The 20,361-nt window shown below is 51.9% G+C and overlaps 3 protein-coding genes and 1 non-coding gene across 8 annotated transcripts in view; 2 read left to right on the forward strand and 2 right to left on the reverse strand.

The window, feature by feature from the left end:
- Garin5b (golgi associated RAB2 interactor family member 5B) overlaps positions 1-5,829 on the forward strand; it is a 16,262-nt gene extending 10,433 nt beyond the window's left edge. For both annotated transcript variants that reach the window (XM_021167759.1, XM_021167760.1), the window contains 8 exons: positions 134-158; positions 352-431; positions 712-815; positions 896-948; positions 1,042-1,100; positions 1,346-2,702; positions 5,465-5,549; positions 5,636-5,829. In XM_021167759.1, the coding sequence (XP_021023418.1) occupies positions 134-158; positions 352-431; positions 712-815; positions 896-948; positions 1,042-1,100; positions 1,346-2,702; positions 5,465-5,487 (1,701 nt within the window). In that variant the 3' untranslated portion in view covers positions 5,488-5,549; positions 5,636-5,829. The remainder of the gene's footprint in view (positions 1-133; positions 159-351; positions 432-711; positions 816-895; positions 949-1,041; positions 1,101-1,345; positions 2,703-5,464; positions 5,550-5,635) is intronic.
- A 179-nt stretch (positions 5,830-6,008) lies between these two features.
- On the forward strand, positions 6,009-7,254 carry Cox6b2 (cytochrome c oxidase subunit 6B2). 3 transcript variants are annotated; one of them, XM_021168025.2, is made up of 4 exons: positions 6,010-6,115; positions 6,219-6,344; positions 6,888-6,988; positions 7,074-7,254. In XM_021168025.2, exons 2-4 carry the CDS (start codon positions 6,233-6,235, stop codon positions 7,125-7,127), a joined length of 267 nt encoding a protein of 88 aa, XP_021023684.1. In that variant the 5' UTR covers positions 6,010-6,115; positions 6,219-6,232; the 3' UTR covers positions 7,128-7,254. The 3 variants fall into 3 exon arrangements, with proteins under 3 accessions (XP_085697214.1, XP_021023684.1, XP_085697215.1); XM_085841089.1 differs by having other exon boundaries at positions 6,888-6,945; XM_085841088.1 differs by having other exon boundaries at positions 6,009-6,115; positions 6,888-7,254.
- Positions 7,255-11,286: 4,032 nt separating this feature from the next.
- On the reverse strand, positions 11,287-18,485 carry Kmt5c (lysine methyltransferase 5C). Of its 2 annotated transcripts, XM_021168196.2 has the most exons (9): positions 18,394-18,484; positions 16,623-16,824; positions 16,317-16,482; positions 15,876-15,985; positions 15,494-15,657; positions 15,331-15,350; positions 12,869-13,005; positions 12,546-12,730; positions 11,287-12,434 (listed from the first exon to the last, which is right to left on the reverse strand). In XM_021168196.2, exons 2-9 carry the CDS (start codon positions 16,730-16,732, stop codon positions 11,914-11,916), a joined length of 1,413 nt encoding a protein of 470 aa, XP_021023855.1. In that variant the 5' UTR covers positions 16,733-16,824; positions 18,394-18,484; the 3' UTR covers positions 11,287-11,913. The 2 variants fall into 2 exon arrangements, with proteins under 2 accessions (XP_021023855.1, XP_085698534.1); XM_085842408.1 differs by lacking the exon at positions 15,331-15,350 and having other exon boundaries at positions 15,876-16,113; positions 16,623-18,485.
- A 1,205-nt stretch (positions 18,486-19,690) lies between these two features.
- LOC115031572 (U6 spliceosomal RNA) lies at positions 19,691-19,792 on the reverse strand. The gene has a single exon (XR_003837253.2). It is a non-coding gene; the product is annotated as a U6 spliceosomal RNA (small nuclear RNA).
- Between the last annotated feature and the right edge of the window lie 569 nt (positions 19,793-20,361).

Here is a 20,361-nt window from a genome sequence, read left to right on the forward strand (position 1 = left end):
ATGGACATGGTATACATATATACATGCAGGCATACATGCACATAGAATAAAAATGAATAAATAAACAAATCTTAAACCAAAAATAGAATGAAAATAAGAAAGAGACCTCTGCCAACTGTCCCTCTGTCCACAGGTCCAGTCTCAAGGCAAACTTACAGGTGAGCCATCACTGTCAAAGGCTGGGCCATCTTCTTCTGCGTGTCAGGTACCCTCCCTCAGAACATGGGTGGGGCTCACACACTTTGCAGACTCTTCTGGCCTCGATGGCTGAGCTCACCTGTCCTCAGAGTCGGCCTGCCTGTCAGCACCACTTGAGGTCCTTGAACCTCCCTCTCTTGCCTCTCCTTCCAGTTGAAGTTGCTGATCCCATCTTTCCTTGCAAAATATTCTCTTCTCATAAACCAAAGAAGACCAAGATGAAGCTGACCAAGGTGAAGTAGTCAGTGTGTTTGTGCATGTGCATGTATGTGTATGGGTGTGCGGTGTGTATGTATATGTATGGGTGTGCATTTGTGTGTATATGGGTGTGTGTTGTATGGTATGTGTATGGGTGTGTGGTGTGCATGTTGGGGGGCAGGGAGGTGGGAGATTCAAGTGTGTGAAAGTATGTGTGTGTGTGTGCTGGTGTGAGTGCACGTGTGTTTCTCTATATGTATGTTCCAGAGACTGCCCAGACAGTCTGGCTAACTATCTCCTTCTGCCCATGGGCAGCCAATCAAGCACTCGCTCAGGTCTCAGGCTGTGGGTGACTCTGTGCCTCTCATCTGGTCACAACTGCAATCTTCTGAGGATCAGATGAAAGTCACAAAAAACAAGTAGGCAATGGGTCTTTTGGCTGGTTGTGTTTAGGGTCCTGGATCAGATATCACTAATGTCCCCCTGTCTACTTCTGTAGGTCCTATCTACATGCCTGCTCTGATAGACCTGAACGTCTAATCCATGTTTCTGGTATGAGCAATACCCACCCTCTGCCACCTACATGAACCTGCTTTTGATTTTGATCCCCTTTCCAGAGGGCTCAGACTTCTTTCTGCCCTACAGACAAGGCCAGCATCACCATCCGGACCATCTTCAGCATCATCTCTAACACGATAAACCAGGTCCACTCTATTGCAAAGGCCAGCTATTCACTAGGGGCTGGGGTCTGGACTCCAGGGTACAGGGGAGGAGGGCTGGGGCCTGGAGTCTAGAGTTCAGTAAAGAGGACTGGGATGTAGACTCCAGAGTCTGAGGGAGGAAGGTTGGGATATAGGCTCCTGGGTCAGAAGAAGAAAGGCTGAAAGACAAGACTCCCAAGTTTTGTGTCTCCCCTGGTCCTGAACACACCCACCCCATCCATGTACAGGCCCACAAATGTGATTCTGAGGAAGACACAAGCCAGGCTCGTCTAATTGAGACTCCTTCAAAGTGCATCTCTCAGAACGACACTGGTTTCCCTGTCGTGGTTCCCTCTAGTCACCTGGACACCCTCCTGTGGGCACAAAACCTTGAAGATCTCATGAGTCCTGAATATGCCACACTGTCTTCCTTGAACACATCTTACCCTCCTGCCTTCTACATCTTTCCTCCCAATCCCTCCTTTCTGAAGTCCAAAGACAAGGCCAGACCCACAGGCTCAAAGAAACATGTGAGCCCACTGTGTTCCCACAAAGCTGCATCTGTCCCCATCGAATCAAGGAAAATGCCATTCATTTTGGACCAGTCTAATAAGGTACCAGCTAAGCCTGCTCCAGCTCAGATGGCCTCAGCCCTTCCCACTCCGTCCCAGAAGACCCCAACTGCACTGTGGTCAAGAGGGAAGGCTTCAGCTGCACTTGGCCATTTCTTTAAGTCTCAGCCTTCTGATTCCCAGAAGACCCCAACCACCCCTGGGCACCCCTGGAAGCCCCAAGTTATAACTGCCCCAACCCAGAAAACTTTAACACCGAATCAGAAGCTTCTACAAGCACCTGCACATTCCCAGAAAGCCATGCACACCAAAAAGGACCATCTAATTGTAAATACCCGGTCTCAGAAGGATCCAACTGCCCCATACCAGAAAGCTCTCGACTCACGGGCAAAGGCCCTTGGGGATCCCAGGACATTACAGGGAGGAGGCGTGCTTGAGAGAAAGACGGAAGGGAAACAGGAACCTGTGCTGTTAGTGGGAGGGCAGAATACAACGGTAGTAGATGTGAGGGCCCAGACCATGCCCCTGCATCTGCCCTTTGCCACTACCAAGAAGCAGTCCAAGGAGATCTTGATTGGCAAAACCCAAGAGGCCTTGAAGGGCAGGGAAAAGTTAGAAGACTGTGCCCACAAGATGGAGGAGGAGACAACTGTGAACTTGCCCAATCTAAAGTCCAAGGAGACAGAGATGCAGAAGTGGGTCTTGACCAAGGAGATAGCTGTTGAGAGCCCCTACACAGAGGACAATAGGCCTTTCTCTGCAGAGGGGCTCGCCCTTGCCAAGATGAAGATTATGGCCAACTCCAAACACCATCAACTGAAGCCAGCTACTATCTCTCTGCCCTCCTCATTCTCTGTGACTTCCAATGTGTCTTCCATGTCCGTGTTGACCAATTTGCCCTTTAACACCAGCCAGACGACCTTTTCAGATGGATCACAAGTAGTAGTCATAGAACAATCAGGGTCCTATACTAAAGTGAACAAGGAGAACACACGGCACCAGATGGAGAGGAAGCCTGCAGAGGACTTGCCAGGTACTTTCCAGAAACCCATAAGTGAGTTATCAGACATCCATGTCTGTTTTTGAAAGCTTAAAGATACCTGAAACCTCTGTTTCTCACCACTGGGCCTATCTTAGGTTTGCACGATATGTCCAAACATCCAATGACATCCTTGACCTACACAATATCCCCCACCTCTGAGACAAAGACCTTAGCTAAGGTGCCCCAAAAGTCTGCAGTAAGACACCAAGGACTCAAGGCACAATCACAGCATCACCCTTTGGTGGTGACAGGGTCAACGTTAGAAATTCTCCTTCCTGTCATCTTGTGAATGGAGAATAAGGGGAAAATGGCCACCAAAGGTGAGGTGCCACCAAAGGTGAGGTGCCAGTGAAGGAATCTGGTGCCCATCATATTCAGGTGTTTAGAAAGAGTGGTTGGCATCCACTCTGGGGTGGGGGGAGTGAGATGCTGGGGAGAGGGAGCAGGTTCTCAGGATTGCATTCAAGGCATTTTGTATGCTAACTGCAGACCTTAACGCTGAGCGAACCCATGACTGTTAACTGCAGACCTTAACCATGAGCCAACCCACATCACTAGACATGGAATAGGTATGAAGTGTTGGCTGTGTGGCAGATGAGATCAGATCACTCTAAGCAGTGGGGCACAACCCCCAACCATAAGGCTGGCAGAAGCAGGAGTTGCTGCTTGGCACCTAGTGGCACCTAGTGGCTAGGCATAAGGCATGTTGCTAAACATTCACAATGCAAAGGGTAAAACCCCATTACAGCACAGTGGCCTAAGGTGGCCTCAACCTCAGAGCTGGGGGTCATTTGTGTAAAGACATGAGAGGGCTCAGATGGCGGAGTACTAACCTAGCATGTACACAGCCCTGGGCTTGAACCAGCCAACACTGAATGGAACTAGTAGCCACTGGATGTGTATGGGGGTGGGGTGGGGTGTGGCAAAGCCACACAGAAACTACAGACAAGTTTAAGGACTTTGGCTTTGAGCAAGCTGAAGCTGAAGGGTTGGGACCAGAAGAATAGCTGGAACTGATTTCCAGAATCCAGAATGTGTGTGTGTGTGTGTGTGTGTGTGTGAGTGTGTGATGGCAGAGTACAGTAGTGCCACCCAGGAGATGATGGTAGCCTGGACGAGAGAGTGTGGAGAAGCCTTAGACTCCCCTAGCACTGTGAAGGGTAATAGGATGCCTCGTCGATCGTGCTAGTGATGCTTCAAGAGTCGGGACAAAGAGAAGAAATGGTTCATTCTGGTGCACAGTTGGAGGGGACAATCCATGCACAAACTTCTCTGTGTGTTGGTTGTGACTGTAGGAGTGTGTGCTGGCCTGTGCGTGCACATGTGGAAGACAGAAGTCAACTCCAGGTGTCTTCTTCTGTGACATTCCCCTTTATTCTTTGAGACAGTCTCTCACTGAATTTAGAGTTTGCTGCTTAGGGCTGGAATTGTGCTGGGCTTACAGGACTGGGCCAACATCCCTGGGTTTTAGAGTCCCAAAATCATACCCTCCAGTTTTCATTACAGGCAGTTTACCCACTGAGCCATCTTCTCAGTCCTGGTTTCTCATTTTATTCATTCTGGCACCAAGACTGCAGAAAGTGCCACCCACATTGAGAGTGGGCCTTCCCACCTCCATTAACCCCCGAAGTTTGCCTCCTGGATGATTCTTGATCATGTCAGGTTGACAATATTAACCACCTGCGATGAGGGTTGGGGGGATGTTTAGTGGTGCAGAGACCCTCAGAACCACAGACAGCAGTGGGGCAAGACAGAGAAGGAAGGGCTCAGGGGGTGGTTCTGAGATGACTGGGGACCATGATTCGGGGGAAGTGATTTGGGGGGAGTTACCAGCCTGTGAGAACTGTGGGAGCAGAGGAGGTTTTCAGCAAGGAAATAGAGAAGAGACCAAGGGATTGGGGATATAGCTCCCTTGATGGAGTGCTTGCTTGCCTAGTAGGCAGACAGGAGGCCCCTGGATTTGATCCTGGCACCAAATAGGACTGGGTGTGACAGTTCACAGCTTTAGTCCTAGCAAATGGGAGGTGAAGGCATGAGGATCAGGAGTTCAGGGTCACCTTTGGCTATGTATCAATGTCAAGGCCAGCCTGGACTATAAAGTGACTCTATCTCAAACTATTAAGAGCCCTTGAAATGGCTCAGAGGAAGAAAATGCTTGTCCCCAAGACTGATAGCCTGAGCTCCATTATTGGGACCCATAAGAGGGAGCAAACTGCCACAGTTGTCCTCGGATCTTCGCAAGCACCTATGGCATGCCACACCTCTCCCCCTTTAATGCCAGCACGTGGGAAGCCAAAGCAGGCGGACCTCTGAGTCTGAGGCCATTCTGCTCTACAGAACCAGTTCCAAGCCAGCCAATTTCCAGGCCATTGTGAGACCTTGCCTCAAGGGGGCGGGGGGGGGGACTAAGTAAAAATAAAAATACTCATATATCAAGGGAAAGGAACAGCCCCCCCCCCCAAAGCCAACCAAATAAAATATGTCTATGAAATGTCCGGATATCCATGGAAACAGACAGTAGATGGTAGTTTAAAAGAACCTGGAGATGGAGGCATGGGGAATTACTACTAATGTGTTGGGGTGGGGGTGGGGGGGTGAGATCAAAAGGTCTTGGATCTAGAAAGGTAAGGTGACAATACTGACTTTTTTAAGGCCTAAGTAAACAGCTGTAGATTTATATTTCTACACTCTTGGGTACCTTTCTTTCTGCTAGTCTCCTAAAACATTCTCTGCCTTTCTTTCTCTTCCCGCAGTAAGCAGCAACCCAAGGATTTAAGATAACATAATGCAAGAGACTCGATCTGTCAGCAAATTGTCCAGAAGCCCAATGAGGCCAAGGTACCCCCGAGATCCGGAAGACCCGGACATAAAGGAGTGGGTGTCAGGGGCCAGGAAACATATCCCCTTTCCTCTTTCCCTCACAGGCCAGCAGGGTGCTGTGTACCCCGACTGTAAGGCGCAGAGTGCTGAGAACACCGAGTGTGGTCGCGGAGGGTGGAGGGGATGGGATCCTCCTCCTCCCATAGAGACCAGAGCTAGATATAAGTTTATATTATTGGTGAGGATGGGGTGGGGCAGAGGGAGAAGCTCAACTTTGTAGGGATTAAAAGTCCTAGTCTGAGACTCAAAGCCCTGTCTTTGTGCTGGTAAGTGTACGCGCTCTTGTGTGCGGTTCTCCCAAGGGGACTACGTACAAGAACCAAGCGGGAGGGGCCGCCACTGATCCCACCCCCGCATTACAGACAGCTCCTATTGGCTGGGACTCCCTGGGGGCCAGCCAATCAGGCCTGAGGGTCGTATTTTTTTTCTCCCGTGCTCTTGGGACCAGCCCTCATTCTCAAACTAAAGGCACGGGTGGATTTCGCAGCCCTGGTGTTCCAGCTACTTTGGCTCACTTCAGTCTGGTAAGGACAGGGTGGGTGGTGTTTAGACTGGGTCAGGAGCTGGGGAAGGTGGAAGCACGAGGCGCCCTCTAGGCCCCACGGAGCCCTGCACCCCTTCCTGCAGGAATTGCTACTTGGATGTTGGGTGTTCAAGCCCAGAAGCCCCCTCCGGGCCAATGGACAACGCCGCCCTTTGATCCGCGCTTCCCTAACCAGAACCAGACGCGTAACTGCTACCAGAATTTTTTGGGTGAGACCGGTTGAGCCAAATTAGAGGGGAGGCCCCCACCTGGAGACCGTCGGAGACCGTTGGAATGGGAGGCTGGGCCGCGGCCTGGAGGGGTGGGGCCTGTACCAAAGTGGGTGGGGCTGAGCCATGGAGGGGCGGGGCCTGGAATGGAGGGAGGCAACTGGAAGGGATTAAGTTTGGGGTGAAATGTATTGAGCACGAAGGGATGGAGCCTTGTCAGTAAAGGGCAAGACCAGGACTGAGGGGGCGAGTTCAAGAAAAAAGGAGTGGGACTTGAGGTGAAGGGAGGAACTGAGCCCTGGAGGGGAAAGGTGAAGCAGACAACCAGAAGGTGATGGAGCTCAGTCCAGGAGGGAGTTTGGGGGCTGGAATGGGAAGGAGGAACCCGATTGGTTAGAAAGGGTGAGACTGTCCTGGAAGGGCTGGGCATAAAAGTAGGGTGGGACCTAAGGCTAGAGGGGAGGGGCGTGGCCTGTTCTTGACTGGGCATGACTTGTCTCGCGACCCCCATCCCCCCACCCCTCACCCCGAGGCACTCTGCAGACTACCACCGGTGTGTGAAGACCATGAATCGCCGCGGAAAGAGCACACAACCCTGCGAGTACTATTTCCGTGTATTCCATTCACTGTGTCCCATCAGCTGGGTGAGAGGGCGGAGAGGGGTTGGTGGAAAGGGTAGCGGTTTCAGACTGAGGCTGAGCAGCCGCCGGGGTCCCTCTGCCACTGCAGGTGCAGCGCTGGAATGAGCAGATCAAGCAGGGAACTTTCCCGGGCAAAATCTGACCTTGCACTTGAGCGCTGCTCCCCTGGCTTCATCAACCCCTAGTGGCTGTCCTTTCATCAAACCCCAGCCTGGGTCTCCCCCTCCCTTCACTTTGTCTTTGTGCCACAAATAAAGTTATTGTGCTGGCTGCTAATATTTGTTTCTTTTCTCATTTTGTTTCCTGTGTTTGAGACGGTATCTCATGATAATCCCGTAATTTAACTGATGGACTAGATGGCTCGGTCCTCCCGTTTCTGACTCCCCAGCACTGGCGTTACAGCCAGCCAAGGGCCACTGCACCAGGCTTTTTGCATGCATGTTGGGGATCCATGCATACATGGTGACTGCTTATTAGCTGAGCCTCTGAACACTGCTTCTTTGGATCATGGGGGCAAGAAGGATTGCAGCTCTGTGAGTTAAGGCAGTCATAATTCCCAGACAGGTAGGTAGATAGAACCAAGCTGAGAGGCTCTTGTGTTTTGCTTCTGATCATGAAATCAAGATCTCAACATTGAAGGTAGCTCCTGCCTTTAGTACAGCTCTCCAAAGGCAGACACATGGGAATCTCTGTGAATTTGAAGCTAGCCTGGTCTCCATAGTGAGTTCAAAGCTAACCAAGGCTACATTACACAGTGAAATGCTGATTCCTAAAAAAGCCGCCAAAACATTCCTTAAAAAGAACAACAAAACCTTCTCCAGTTACAGGGCTCTATTGTGTCCTGTCTCTCAATTGCCACACTTGCCTGCTACCAGTCTTCAAATGTCCAAACCTCAGCTTCCTCCCATCCTGTCTGGACCATGTGGGCTATTACACCCTGACCCATCCAGTCTCTGGTCCTGAGGAATCTTTATCCCATGACCCAGTGTTGTTCCATTATTCCTCAACTACCCTGCCTTGACACTATCAGCTTTCATCATGCTGTGCCTTCACTGGCCCCATGTCCCTCTAAAAACATGTTGTCCCCACAATAAGAGCCCTCTTGTCCCAACAAGGCCACAGAGACTTGTGCAACCATCAGCAACCCTGAAACCCGGCACATCTGATTATATTCATTTAAAAAATGTATATGAATAAAATACTCATGTACACACACATACTTTGAACACCTGGTGCCCATGGAGGCCAGAAGGGAGCCTTAGAGCTCTTAGAACTTACAGCAGTAAATGAGCTAACTGAACCATTTCTCCAGCATCCTGCCCCCTTTGATTTCTAATGCAGGTCCACCCTGTGCTCATGTGGAGCTATCTGTCCCTTTGTCCATACATGATGTTTTTTCCACTGACCCCTTTAGCACACTCATACATCTGTATGAGTTATTCTTTCTCCCCATCTTTTCCAATCACAGCCAGTCATTCTGCTTCCAGATACTCCCAAACATGAGTGACACCATTTTACAGATGAGTCTATGTAGCCTTTGAACCAAAGAGATCCACCCATGTCTGCCTCCTTCATACTGAAATTAAAAGTGTGTACCACCACCCTGTCCTGATAACTCCCCCCCACACCCCCCCTTATTTATTTATTTATTTATTTATTTATTTATTTTGGTTTTTCGAGACAGGTTTTCTCTGTGTAGCCCTGGCTGTCCTGGAACTCACTCTGTAGACCAGGTTGGCCTCGAACTCAGAAATCTGCCTGCCTCTGCCTCCCAAGTGCGCACCACCACTGCCCAGCTCCGGACCCCTTTTTAAAAATGTGTGAGTTTAGCCGGGTGTGATGGCGCACGTCTTTAATCCCAGCACTCGGGAGGCAGAGGCAGACGGATTTCTGAGTTCAGAGCCAGCCTGGTCTACAAAGTGAGTTCCAGGACAGCCAGGGCTATACAGAGAAACCCTGTCTCGAGAAAAAAAAAAAAAAGAAAGAAAAAGAAAAAGAAAAAGAAAAAAACTGTGTGAGTGAGTGGGTGGGTGGGCACTGGTGGGAGGTAGCCAGAAGGAGATCAGATGCCCTAGGGCTGGAGTTACTAGAACTGTGAGTAGCCTAATGCCAGATCCTTTGGAAGAACAGCAAACACACTTAACCACTGAGCCTGTTTGTTTATTGTTCTGAGATAGTCTCTTGTAGCCACGATAGCGTCAAACTGTTAATCCTCCTGACTCTGTCTATCTTCCAAGTATAATCCTAACAGTACTAGTAATCCTAACAGAGCCAGAGGCCTCTAGCTGGCTGCGCTGGCATCCACTATTACCCAAAGCCTCCCAGCTAGATCTGAAGTAATCCTCAGACTCGGTCTTAAAAGGCCTCAGGCGACTACATTTAACGCCCAGGTTCAAAGATAGCTTGATTGATTATGCAAGTCATCTTCCCGAGTGACCAACATCAGTTTCTCCAGCTGTCAACCAAGATGGCTAAGACTTGGGTTATCAGAAGCAATATAGGAGGGCAGGTTGAGTTGCTAGGACTGGCTGGTCCCACCCTTGATGACCTGTCTACCACCTACCCCATGGGCTGCTCACCACCCATCAAGGCACACCCCAGATGGCCTGGGATGACTACATCTAGACCTTGCCCTCAGAGCTGTCTGACCACAACCTGAGAGGGAGGAGCAGGGTGGAAGTACAGGGTAATGACAAGGCTTCAGAAAGATACTGGTCACTCACCATCCTGACAGGTGGTATTGCTGATAGAACAGCAGCTGATCAGAGGGCACCGTCAGGGGAAGAGGCTAAATGCTGCCTGGAGACATGACATCACCCAGTTAGGTGTCCGGAGCACAGGATGATCAGCTGAGCACCCATCTTCTGTCCTGCCCAGAGTCCTGGGTCTAAGTACACAGAGTACATGTTCTCCCGATGTCCATTCCTTCCTCTCCTCCTCCCATCCATAATCCCTCTTGTCATTGTTACTTGACTACTTCCTGTCTCTTTCCAACATGTTTTAAGGCCAGACTGGCATCAAGCTTTCCATGTAGAGAAGGCTGGCTTCAAACTCACAGAGAGCCGCCTACCTGTCTCCCAAATGCTGGGATTAAATGTGTGTGCCACCACTGCCCATCCATTCCGGGCCATTCTTATAATCCTGGCCAAATTTGCCCACACTTGACCTACACAAGGAGCCAGATCACACCTTGCCTGCCAGCTCCGACTTGGACTACTTGCCTCCACCACAAACTTTCAACAGCTCTTTAGGACCCCTAGATAGTGTTTCCCCACCTACATCCACTGGGTCAATTTCCCATGATCCCAGGGCCACACCCTGTCTCTTAGCCTCTGCTGCTTAGATTTGAGACCAATTGCTGTTTTCCTCTTCCCTCTAGCTCTGTAGTTCCTCAGAAACCTGCTACTTTCTGGGACTCATGTGCTTCCTGGACAGAGAGGCTCTGCTGTCTTAGTGCTTTGTCATATAGATCTTCAAGACCCCACTTCACTTGGAGACACTGGCTCTCCTCATAGAATCCTATGGCTCCTGGAGCCATCGATCACCCTCCAAGGTCCTCTAAGGGGGAGAAGCAGGGTAGGGAAAGCCCCACCGAGGCAGCACCAGCGTCATGCTGGTTCTTTTCTTGGTTCTTTTTCCTTTTCTGGTATGAAGGATCAAATTTAGGGCTTGGCACCTGCTAAGTAAACCCTGTACCACTGAACTCTGCCCCCAGCTTGTCTTACTCCTCTTTGTCACACAATAGGGAGGCTTGAGGGCAACCGGGTTACAATAGGTTCCCTCCACCCCTTAGCAGGGCTGAGCTGCTTGGCCTCATTTATATCCCCTCCTCTCAAACTGCTCCCGAATAAGTCCACCCACTATGTAGCCTTGGCTGGCCTGGAACTCCCTGTGTAGATCAGGCTAGCCTTGAACTCACACAGATCTATCTGCTTCTGCCTCTTTAAGTGTTGGGATTAAAGGGGTGCCACCACACCAGGCCCTGCTCTAGATCTAGTTGAGAAGTGGCAAGTGTCTGTATGGCCTCAGGCAAGTTACTTTGCTTCCCGGTCATCAGCTCTTGGTTATCTCCTCAGTTCCCCAGAGCAGAGAATGCATTTGGTCATGTCCTATAAGCACCATCTGTGTAGTTACAGGGCTTTATCTTAGTCCAGCAGTCCCCAGAACCCACTGCCCTCTCCCTTCTTAAGGCATATCACGATAGTTGTCAGTGTCGCAGGCATGCCACCTCATCTTCCCAGCCAAGCTGAGGTCTCACCCTCCAACTTGACATCCCATAAAAACAATAAAAAAAACCCTCCTAAGGACTTACAATATTTTAATAAAAAGTTCAAGTTCTTCCAATCCCCCATCATCCCCCATTCCGGTGTGGGGAGGAGAGGAAGCCTTCCCGACACCCCAGTAGCACCAGGGATAGCACCGTGAAAAAGATGAGGTCACACCTGGCCTCCCTGAGACCCATGGGGCAGAGCCAAGGATGTGCCCCTGGGTACCACCCACCTCATCTGACAGCCCCTACCTCCATCAACTGTAGAGCTGAGAGCCAACTCACTCCCCATTGTGGGAGCAGCTCAGGGGAAGGCAAACCCCCAAGTCAATTCCACCCCCTGAGGCCTGGCCTTCTAGAGAGTCGCCATGGAGTGCCCTCCCCCCTTATGGCTTTGCTCCCTGGGAGGAAGAGGCTGAGAGAGGAGGATGACTCCTATAGTCCTGAGGTGGGGGCAGGGATGGGTACATCAAATGGCCAGGGCTCCCTGCTGGGTTGGGGCTGGCTCAGGGGTCAGCAATCATAGAACAAGGATCAGCTCTCTAGGGATGTCCCAAACAACACACTCCCACGATCAGACCTGGGTCAGCTTCCTCCTTCCCTTCTGGAGGGCTCCAAGACAGAGACTCTGCACTCCATTCCGCTCCCTGTAAGCAGCCTATCATGGCTCACCACTATTGATGTCCAGATCAATAGAACCATGACTGACCACTAGCCGGAGGCGCTTAGGTGGGCAGAACGGAGCAAAGGCAAGGGCCTGCTTAGGGATGAAGTCAGGAGTGGGGACAGGACCTGGGTTCCCAGCAGGGGCAGGAGCAGCTGGCAGGGCTGGGGCTAGGCGGGTAAGTTCCACACGCCCCACAGAAGGTAGCCCATAGCGCCGGGCCCAGTACCAGTCCTGTTGTGGGGTCCAGCGAGTCTTGGGGAGCAGGTGTAGGGTCACCATGGCCTCAGCACGTAGCTGGCAGTGGGGACCACAGCCTCCCCATTGGTGCAGGGGGATACAGGCAGTGCGGAGGACAGGGGGCAATGAAGCCTGGATCCTGGGGCGGCGGTGGAGGCGGTGGCGGCGGCGCTTCCTGGGATGTACTATGGGCTGGGGTTGAGGCGCCCGCTGGAGCCAAAGGGGCAAGTAATCCATGTGGGGGCTGGCAGGCAGCAGGCATGAGGGCTGGCAGGCAGCTGTGGAGGTCAGAGACAGAAAAAGTGAAAGCCTGTCAACAGGACCTGTGCAGCTCTTCCTCTGGACAGGTCAGAAAAAGTGACCCAAAGGTAGAGAACAGGCACACTCACCACAGAATGGGTCAGGGCGCAGTGGGGACAGGTGGGAGCAGGCCCACTGGCTCATCAGGCCCTGCTGGCTGCTGACCAAGCTCTGCTGCAGACGCCTCTTTGTCTCTCGGAGCTCATACTTGTCCAGGGGCTTTGGTCGCAGCTCAGGCTCCCTGGGCTGAAGTCTAAAAGCTCCCTCGCCTTTCCTGCAGGAACAGAAAAGGGCAAAGGCAGATGCTGGGCTGGACACACTTTAGAGTGAATCCTGAGGATGCACTGCAGCCCAGCAACCCTTGACATCCCAGGGCAGGTTGCCACACCCTGCCCACGCAGTTCATGCCTACCTCTCACAGGTATAGCATTCACAGTGCTCATTCTTCTCGCCAAAGAAGCCCTCACCATAGAAGCAAGTCACTTCATCCCCTGGCTCAATGTCCCGTAGCACCTTCACACAGGCAGTATTCCCATCTGAGGGCACAAACTGAGGCCATGCCTCCTCAGCACCCTAGCCTGGAGCACAGGGCAGGAGCTGTCCAGCTCCACAACCTGGCCAGGCACCCAGGTCCAAGGGTTCTGTAATGAGTTACCCCACCATTTATTGTTAGCTACTCTGGCTGCAGCCTGTTCTCCACAGAGCCCCTTAAGAGCTTGCCTTCTGTGTCTATCCCTCCCTGTTAGCCAGTGAGCTAACCTGACCTCCAGGCAGGATGCACTGGCACTCCTTGCCTTCTTTCTCTGACTTGTGGACAAGTACCAAACTCTGCCCCTCAGACCTACCCTGTGTCCCCAGCAGAGTCCTTCAAGAGCCACTGCTCTTTGCCATTCTGCCTCTGTGGCTATTTCCCATTCTCCCAAGGCTTGTGTCCACTTGGCAGCCAGATTCCCCTGTCCTCCAGCCCAGCATTTAGGATCACTCATCCCGAGGCTACCCTATAGACTCCTCATTCTTATTTCTCTCCCATATCTGCATCTACCTCTGCACTCCCTATCTGGGAAGGAACATGGTCACCATCTAGCTATCTAGCCAGCCAGCCACTCAAACCTGACACCCAAAGTGATCCTTGCCTGATGTCCTCCAGGCCAACTGGCTGGTGCCTGAATGTAGCACCTCCGAGAGCCTTCTCCTCTCATCCTGCTGCTCTTCCTTGAGGTGGTCCTTCATCACCTGCCAATCTCCTCATGGCCACCCTCACTTTGTATACCTCTTCCCTTTTTACTGAGCCTCCTACACACTGCTGCCATAGCCATCTCGAAACCAAACCTCCCATGATGCTGCTAGAAGGAGAGTCGACTAAGTTTAGTGGTCAGATGGGGTGCCTCATCACAGACCCAGCCACGGGGTGTGAAAGCTTGCCCTCCTGTGCCTCTGGTTTTCTTCAGCGTGCCAGGAAAGTCTGCTGATGCCAGACCACTGTTACCCAAGCTGATGACTGTGCCTGCTGCCCTCTCCTTCTGTCCCACTCAGTGTCTGCATGCAAGGCAGAGGGCCTAGTGGGGGCTGTGTGTCATTCATCCTAAGAGCCTCTGACACACGGAACAAGTCTTGTACGTTCTGAGGTGCCCACCACCTGACCTCGAGAGCAGTCTTAGCGGGTGTCAACAGGAGAAACCTAAGACCCGGCCACACAGCCATAACGCTTTCCAGTTCTAAGTCAGGAAGCCGAGCTTTGACCCTTACTCATGCCATGGGTGCTCCCACAGAGGGCCAGAGGTCTGTGTCCTGACAGAACACAGATGGGGGGCTTCCGGGGGACTGCCCTTACCTTCACACACACACACACTTTTATTTTACGGTCATTGGTGTTTTGCCTGCATGTATGTGTGTGGGAGGGTGTAAGAAGCCCTTGACCTTGACCCACACACAGGTGTGAACGGCCACATAGGTGCTAGGATTGATCCCAGGTCCTCTGGAAGAGCAGCCAGTGAGTGCTGTTAACCGCTGAGCCATCTTTCTAGCCTCCTTTTTAGTTTTTTGAAGACAGGACCTTGTTACTATATAGTCTTGGGTGACCTGAAACTCACTGTGCAGACCAAGCTGGTCTCCAACTTATAGCAATTCTCCTGCCTCTGTCTCCCAAACACCTATTTCACAGGTTACAAGGCAGGGTACTCAACTAAAACTCTGTTGTTGTTCTTGTTGGTCCTGTGGGTTGATCTCAGGTCACTCATTTGCTAGGCAAGAGCACTATACTACCATCTGTTTTGTTTCTGTGGCACTAACTCAGGGTCTTACACACACTAAGCAAGCACCCTGCCCTGAGCTGCATTCCTACCCCTTTAAAATAAACTTTCACTCAGGTTACCAAGATTAACCTAGAACGTACAATTTTCCTGCTTTGGTCTCCCAAGATGTATGAGAAGACAGTATTATACCCACTGGACCTCCCAAACCCTCTGTACCATGTCCAGCCCAGTCACCTCCCCCTCCCTCACTTTGTCCTTCCACCCACAGTTTCTTAGCAGAGGTCCTTGGCCTCCCGGAATTTCTTGGCTTCTCCCCTGCCCCTGCCTTCAAAGCTGCCTGGTGAGATTAGCCACCTGCTAATCTGTCTCCCCATAACACCTTTGCCTCCGTTTTGGTCAGTAACCCAGGCTCTGCTACACCTGATGCCCCTTCTTCCCTGTCTGATGTCCTTGAGGGCACACGCCTTCCCGTGTGCTGCCCACCCTAGGTGCTGCTACCAACTATGAGGGACTGCAAAGGATAGGAAATCGCCTTATCAGGTGGGAGAGTCCAAAACCAGCCCTCCCTCAGTTTCCCTCAGATTCCCACATGCCTGCCCTTTTCACACTCTGAAGGTCTCACCTTGCAGTTGGGTTTGCAGTCTGCAGCCATTGGGTGAACAACAGAGAAAAGAGAAGGAGTGAGCAAGTGAGGCCAGCCCCTCCCCCGTGTCTCATGCACTCGCCTGCCTCCCTCCCCCCCCCCCCCCCCCCAGCATCCATCCCCTCTCCAGCCTTGCCCTCACCATGGTTGATGAAGGCAGCTGGGCCAAGCCACAGCTGGGCACTCCTTTTTCGGGTGGAGTACATGATGCTGAAGTCGTTCTCCCCGGCCCTGAGCAGGTACTCATCCTCTTCGCGCAGCTCTGCAATGCAGCCCACCAGCAGCCCCAGCTTCTCATTCTTCTTCCTGGCAAGAGGCTAGGCTATAGGGCTCTGAGCGACGCCTCCCAGTCTTTGCTGGGGAAGCACCCTGGGAACAGGAGCTCTGAGGCACAGGGTCAGCCATTGTATCCTCCATTCATTCTCTCTCAAATCCACTAGGTTGTCCTGTGTCACTAACCCCACTTCCCTTGGGTCCTACCTCATCCGGAGGGACTGGGTCTCTGCTCCCAGCAGCCCCCTTACCAAGCACGGGTAGACACAATCTTGGCCCCATTGGTCTCCATGGAGTAGCGGGTGCAGGGCAGAATGGTGAAGCCACTCTCAGGCAGGAAGGCGCGGAGGTAGCAGAAAATCTGAGAGAAGAGTGGGGGAGGGCAGGAAGATGAGCAGGGCCAACCACAAGGGCCTCTTTCTCTTGGACCAGGTCTACTTTGTCACTGATTGTGTGGCCTGGGTCATCTCTGGGTCTAGGTGTCCTCATCTGTCAAAGGAAGAGGAGGGTGGACTCATCTCAGCTCACCCGCCCCCAATTCTCTTCTTCTAGGCTTCTGGGCCTTCCTTGCAGGCTGTCCCCAGCAGCAAGGCAGTCTTGGGCCTGGGGGCTACTCTCCTGAGAGATCTAGAATCTGCCAGCTATATGGAGAGAGCACAGTGCAGGGCAGGCTGGGGCATGGGCTCCCTCACGTGGGTCTTGAGAGCAGCCTCCTGCCGAGGGGCACGGCTCTGGAAGTAGTGGGACATCCAGCCTCCTAGTGTCAGGGCACGGAATGCAGCCTCCAGGTCCCGTTGCCTTAGGAAAGCTTCCAGTGCTGAGCGAAGGTGGTGTTGTCGTCGCAAGGTGGGCACAGGACTGGGAGAAAGGGTATGCCTGGGTTCTAGGGACTTCCAGGCCCCCTGGCCCCCACCCGAAGCTTCAGGGAGACCAGGCTAAGAATTGTAAAAACATAAGAGAAAGGGTCCAGGACCCAGGACCCCCAAGTTCCCCCTCACCTGACATTCATCTTATGGGTGCGGAAGCCGAGGTAGGGGTCAAGAACAAGGCTGGTGGCCAGGTCATCATTCTCGCACAGTTCTCGGGCTGTCACTCGATCAGGCCCCATGGTGCTTTAAAAACCATGCTGCTCTGGCACAGAGCATGGATGTGCCGCTCAGGCGCTGCATGGGGTGTCTGTGGGCCCCAGAGCCTGCTTATCTGCAGGAGAGCACGGGGGAAATCAATATTGACTTCACGGGGCTCTATGTAAGAATGACACCCAACAGGTACTTTCGAGTGAAGAAACCCTAAGAAAAAATAGTCCCCTGTGCAGTAAGTATTTCCCTCCCCTCTTGCAAAACAGATGCATGTCCCCCAATCACATATACTACCTTCCCAGGACATGGACACTTTCACGAATGTCAGCACACACAAAGGCCACTTTGCCAAGTGCACATGTAGGAGACAGGTCCCTGTGTACCCAGGGGGAAGGAAGATTAATTAACTGTCTGACATTACTCCCAAGGCTTAGCATGGCAGGAGGGAGTTGGGATAGCTGGGCTCTCATCAAGAGAAAGGGGAAAAGGAACGCCATTGGAGCTTCTGGCCTGCCTTTGCTGACCCCCTGCTAGGCTGATTCTCTCGTCTTCAGCACCTCCCTCCAAGGTCACCCTCCTCTGGGGAGTGGTCAAAAGGTTGTGGGTGGAACCCAGGCAGCCATTAGGGGAAGAAGGATCCAGTCCCTAATGCCTCTCGGAGGATTCCAGCAAAAGGGAAGCCCTCAAGAGGACAAAAACAGGAAGAAGGGAGAAACAGAAAGGAGAGGAGGAACAAGTCAAAACAAAAGGGTCGGAGGCAAAGAGAGGAAAAAAATAGATTCAGAAAACCAAATCAAATAAAATGGAGGGACAGGTTACCCAGTACCCTCACTGTGGTGTGTCTGACAATTCTGCGCTTTGGGAGAGAGCAAGAAGGCAGAGTGTGGCAAGACACACTCCGCCACTCTGGGAGAAAGATCTGGAAAAAAAAAAAAACAAACAAGCAAACAAAAAAACCAGGTCTGGGTTAAATGAAGAGGGTGCTTAGAAAAAAAGCCTGGAAGCTGGGAAAAGACAAAGTGAGGTGTAGGGAGTATGGTGTGAAGGGAGAGAAAGGGGAGAGAAAGATGGAGGGAAGTCAGAAAGGATTGGCGGAGGTGGGGGGAGAAGGCACCTGAGGTTGCAAGGGAGGAGCCCACGAAATCCAAAGGGTAGATATGCCTGGGGTCCAAGGGAAGGGCTTAGCGGTGCCAAGCAGGGTTTGAGGGAAGTCCTGGGGGATTTGAAGTGATGGAAACCTGAAAGATCCTAGGGGTTCGAGGAGGGAATTGAGAGCGCTAAGTAGCTAACTAGAGCCTGGGAAGGTTGCAGAAGGGGGCTGGGGAAGCAGAGAGTCAGAGGAAGGGCCTCAGAGACCAGGAGAGCGAGACAGGAGTCAGGAAGTGCCCAGAGTGTGACAGGGTAGGTTACGAGGCAGGAAAAGGTGGTGGGGATGGGCCCTGGTGGGGCAAGGAGCGACTCCTAAGGCACAAGGAAAGTCCTGAGAGTGAGAGAGGAATCTGCATGGGCTCCAAGGGTGCAGGGAAGGGTACGAGTGAGGAGCGCGTAGATCCGCGGGGCTGGAGACTTGGACCGCAAGGTTCGAGGAAGGGCCCGGGGACAGCCGGTTCAGGGGGTGACTGGGAGGCCGGGCGGCGCGGGGCGGGGGCCAAGAGGGGGCTCAGAGGTCGGGCCCCGCGCCGCCCCTCACCCGCTTCTCCTCCTCCTTCTCCTCAGGAACCCGCGTTGCAGCCGCCACCTCCACCCACCGCCTCCTCCGGCTCTCGTCCGACACAGCCGCCGCGCCTCCCCTCGGCCGGCGTAACAAACAGCTTAACCTTCCTTTGGCCCAACCCGCCGTCACTCTTCCGTTGCTATGAAACTCGCGCTGTTCTTATTGGCTGACTCTCGTTGCTCTCTTTTTCCCGCCTCTTCTGGCCCCAGTCGGTGCCCTGACAAAACCCCTCCACGCCCACTCTGTCAATAAATCCAGCGAACTACAGCCAATGGCTCCGGTCGCTGTCATTCAGGCGTTGCAATAAAAATCTGTCCCGCCTCTTCTTCCGCACTGCCCCAAATCAGTGCTTTCATTGGCTTAAAGAGCCGTCGCTCCAACAGAAACTCTGTTTGGGTCAGGTTATTCAGGTCCAAGTGAAAAGAAGGAGGGCCTTGTCAGAGACAAACTTCGTATATTATTGGTTGGCCTTGGACAGGACCACGCTTCCATTCGCTAAGGCCTCCGCCCATCACCCTAAATCCGGAGCTCTAGTCTCTTTCTTTCAGCTTGAAGTGGGGGGGGCAAAATCTCTGAGCGAACCAGGAAGGAAAGAGGTGAATGCACACACGCGCCATCGCGCCCCGGGCCCCAGGAGACCATTGGTTGCTATGGCAACAAAACTTCATTGCCAACCCTGCTTAGCAAGAAGACCTTTTCTCTTTCCCAATATTCCTTATCGTTTGGAAAATTGTACCTACAAGAACTCTGTGAAGTTTTCTTGTCCTGCCTGTGAACAGTTCAGAAAGAGACGACGCTGAGAAGTTGGGACTTAGAAGACAAGCTCTGATTCATGGGGCACTCCCCTGGGGAAACCCCTGTAATTAAGATTACCCACCTCTTCAATCCTGCAAGTATAATTAGCAGGATATCATAATTACGTCCAATCAAGTAAGCTTACTTTTGTTTTTGTCTTTCCTGAGTTATCTATTTGGTGGGTTAGGACAATGCCTACAGCACAGAATGTTTTGTTACTACAGACTGAAGGAACAACCGATTGAAGTGAGATGGGACATTGAAATGGCCCAGTGTGTAAAAGCACCTGCCCACAAGTCTCATAGCCAGGATCCGCATAATGGAAAGAAAGCACCGACTCCTGAAGGTTGTCCTTGACCTCCACATTCATGCCAAGGCACACCCACACCCACCCACCCACACACACACACACACACACAATTGATTAAATCATAGTAGCTTCTCTTTTGAGACATGCAGCTTTGACTGTCCTAGAACTCACCATGTAGACCAGGCATGAATTTGCTCGTCATCCTTGCACAGGAGCCGTGCAAATCTTCACGGTATCGCTCCAATTTCAGTATATGTGCTGCTGCAGCATTTTGTTTTTAAGGAGGCTGAAGTTTTGCACTGTTCTGTGATCTTGGGGTTTTGCCAACTCACAGCTTCATGGTTGCGTCTACAAAGCAAATATCATACACTGGTATACTTTCAAGTGTCTGAGGTCCATGTCTCACCACCCTTCTCTCTCCTGAATTCTAAGACAGCTCCCTACCCTAAGCAGCTCTCCGGGTAAAGATGACTATATCTTCCTTGGGTGCTGTCACATTATATGAGATTTTCAAACGGCTAATAAAAATATATTTAAGGAAAAAAAAACCCCACTAAATAGTAAAGTGTCTTCCAGACTGTTGAAGTATATTCCAGGATGACGGTATAGCCTGTGGGTATACAATATGCACCATGGGTGAGGCTTGTGGTTTGATTTCCATTTTGGAAGAAAAAGAGATGTGCCTAGCAAACAACTGGGTAGAGAGATTTAATACAGCAACATGGCTACTCTGGCTGGAATACATTCGTGTTCTTAGCACACATCTTTAATCCCAAACAATGATGCTAAGGTTAGTTTGTAGAAGGAGGCGCCTGTGTTTGAAAGGGATGTTAAATGAG

This window comes from Mus caroli, unplaced genomic scaffold (assembly GCF_978045245.1).
Source record: "Mus caroli unplaced genomic scaffold, Mus_caroli_1 scaffold_8, whole genome shotgun sequence".
Taxonomy (NCBI): Eukaryota; Metazoa; Chordata; class Mammalia; order Rodentia; family Muridae; genus Mus; species Mus caroli.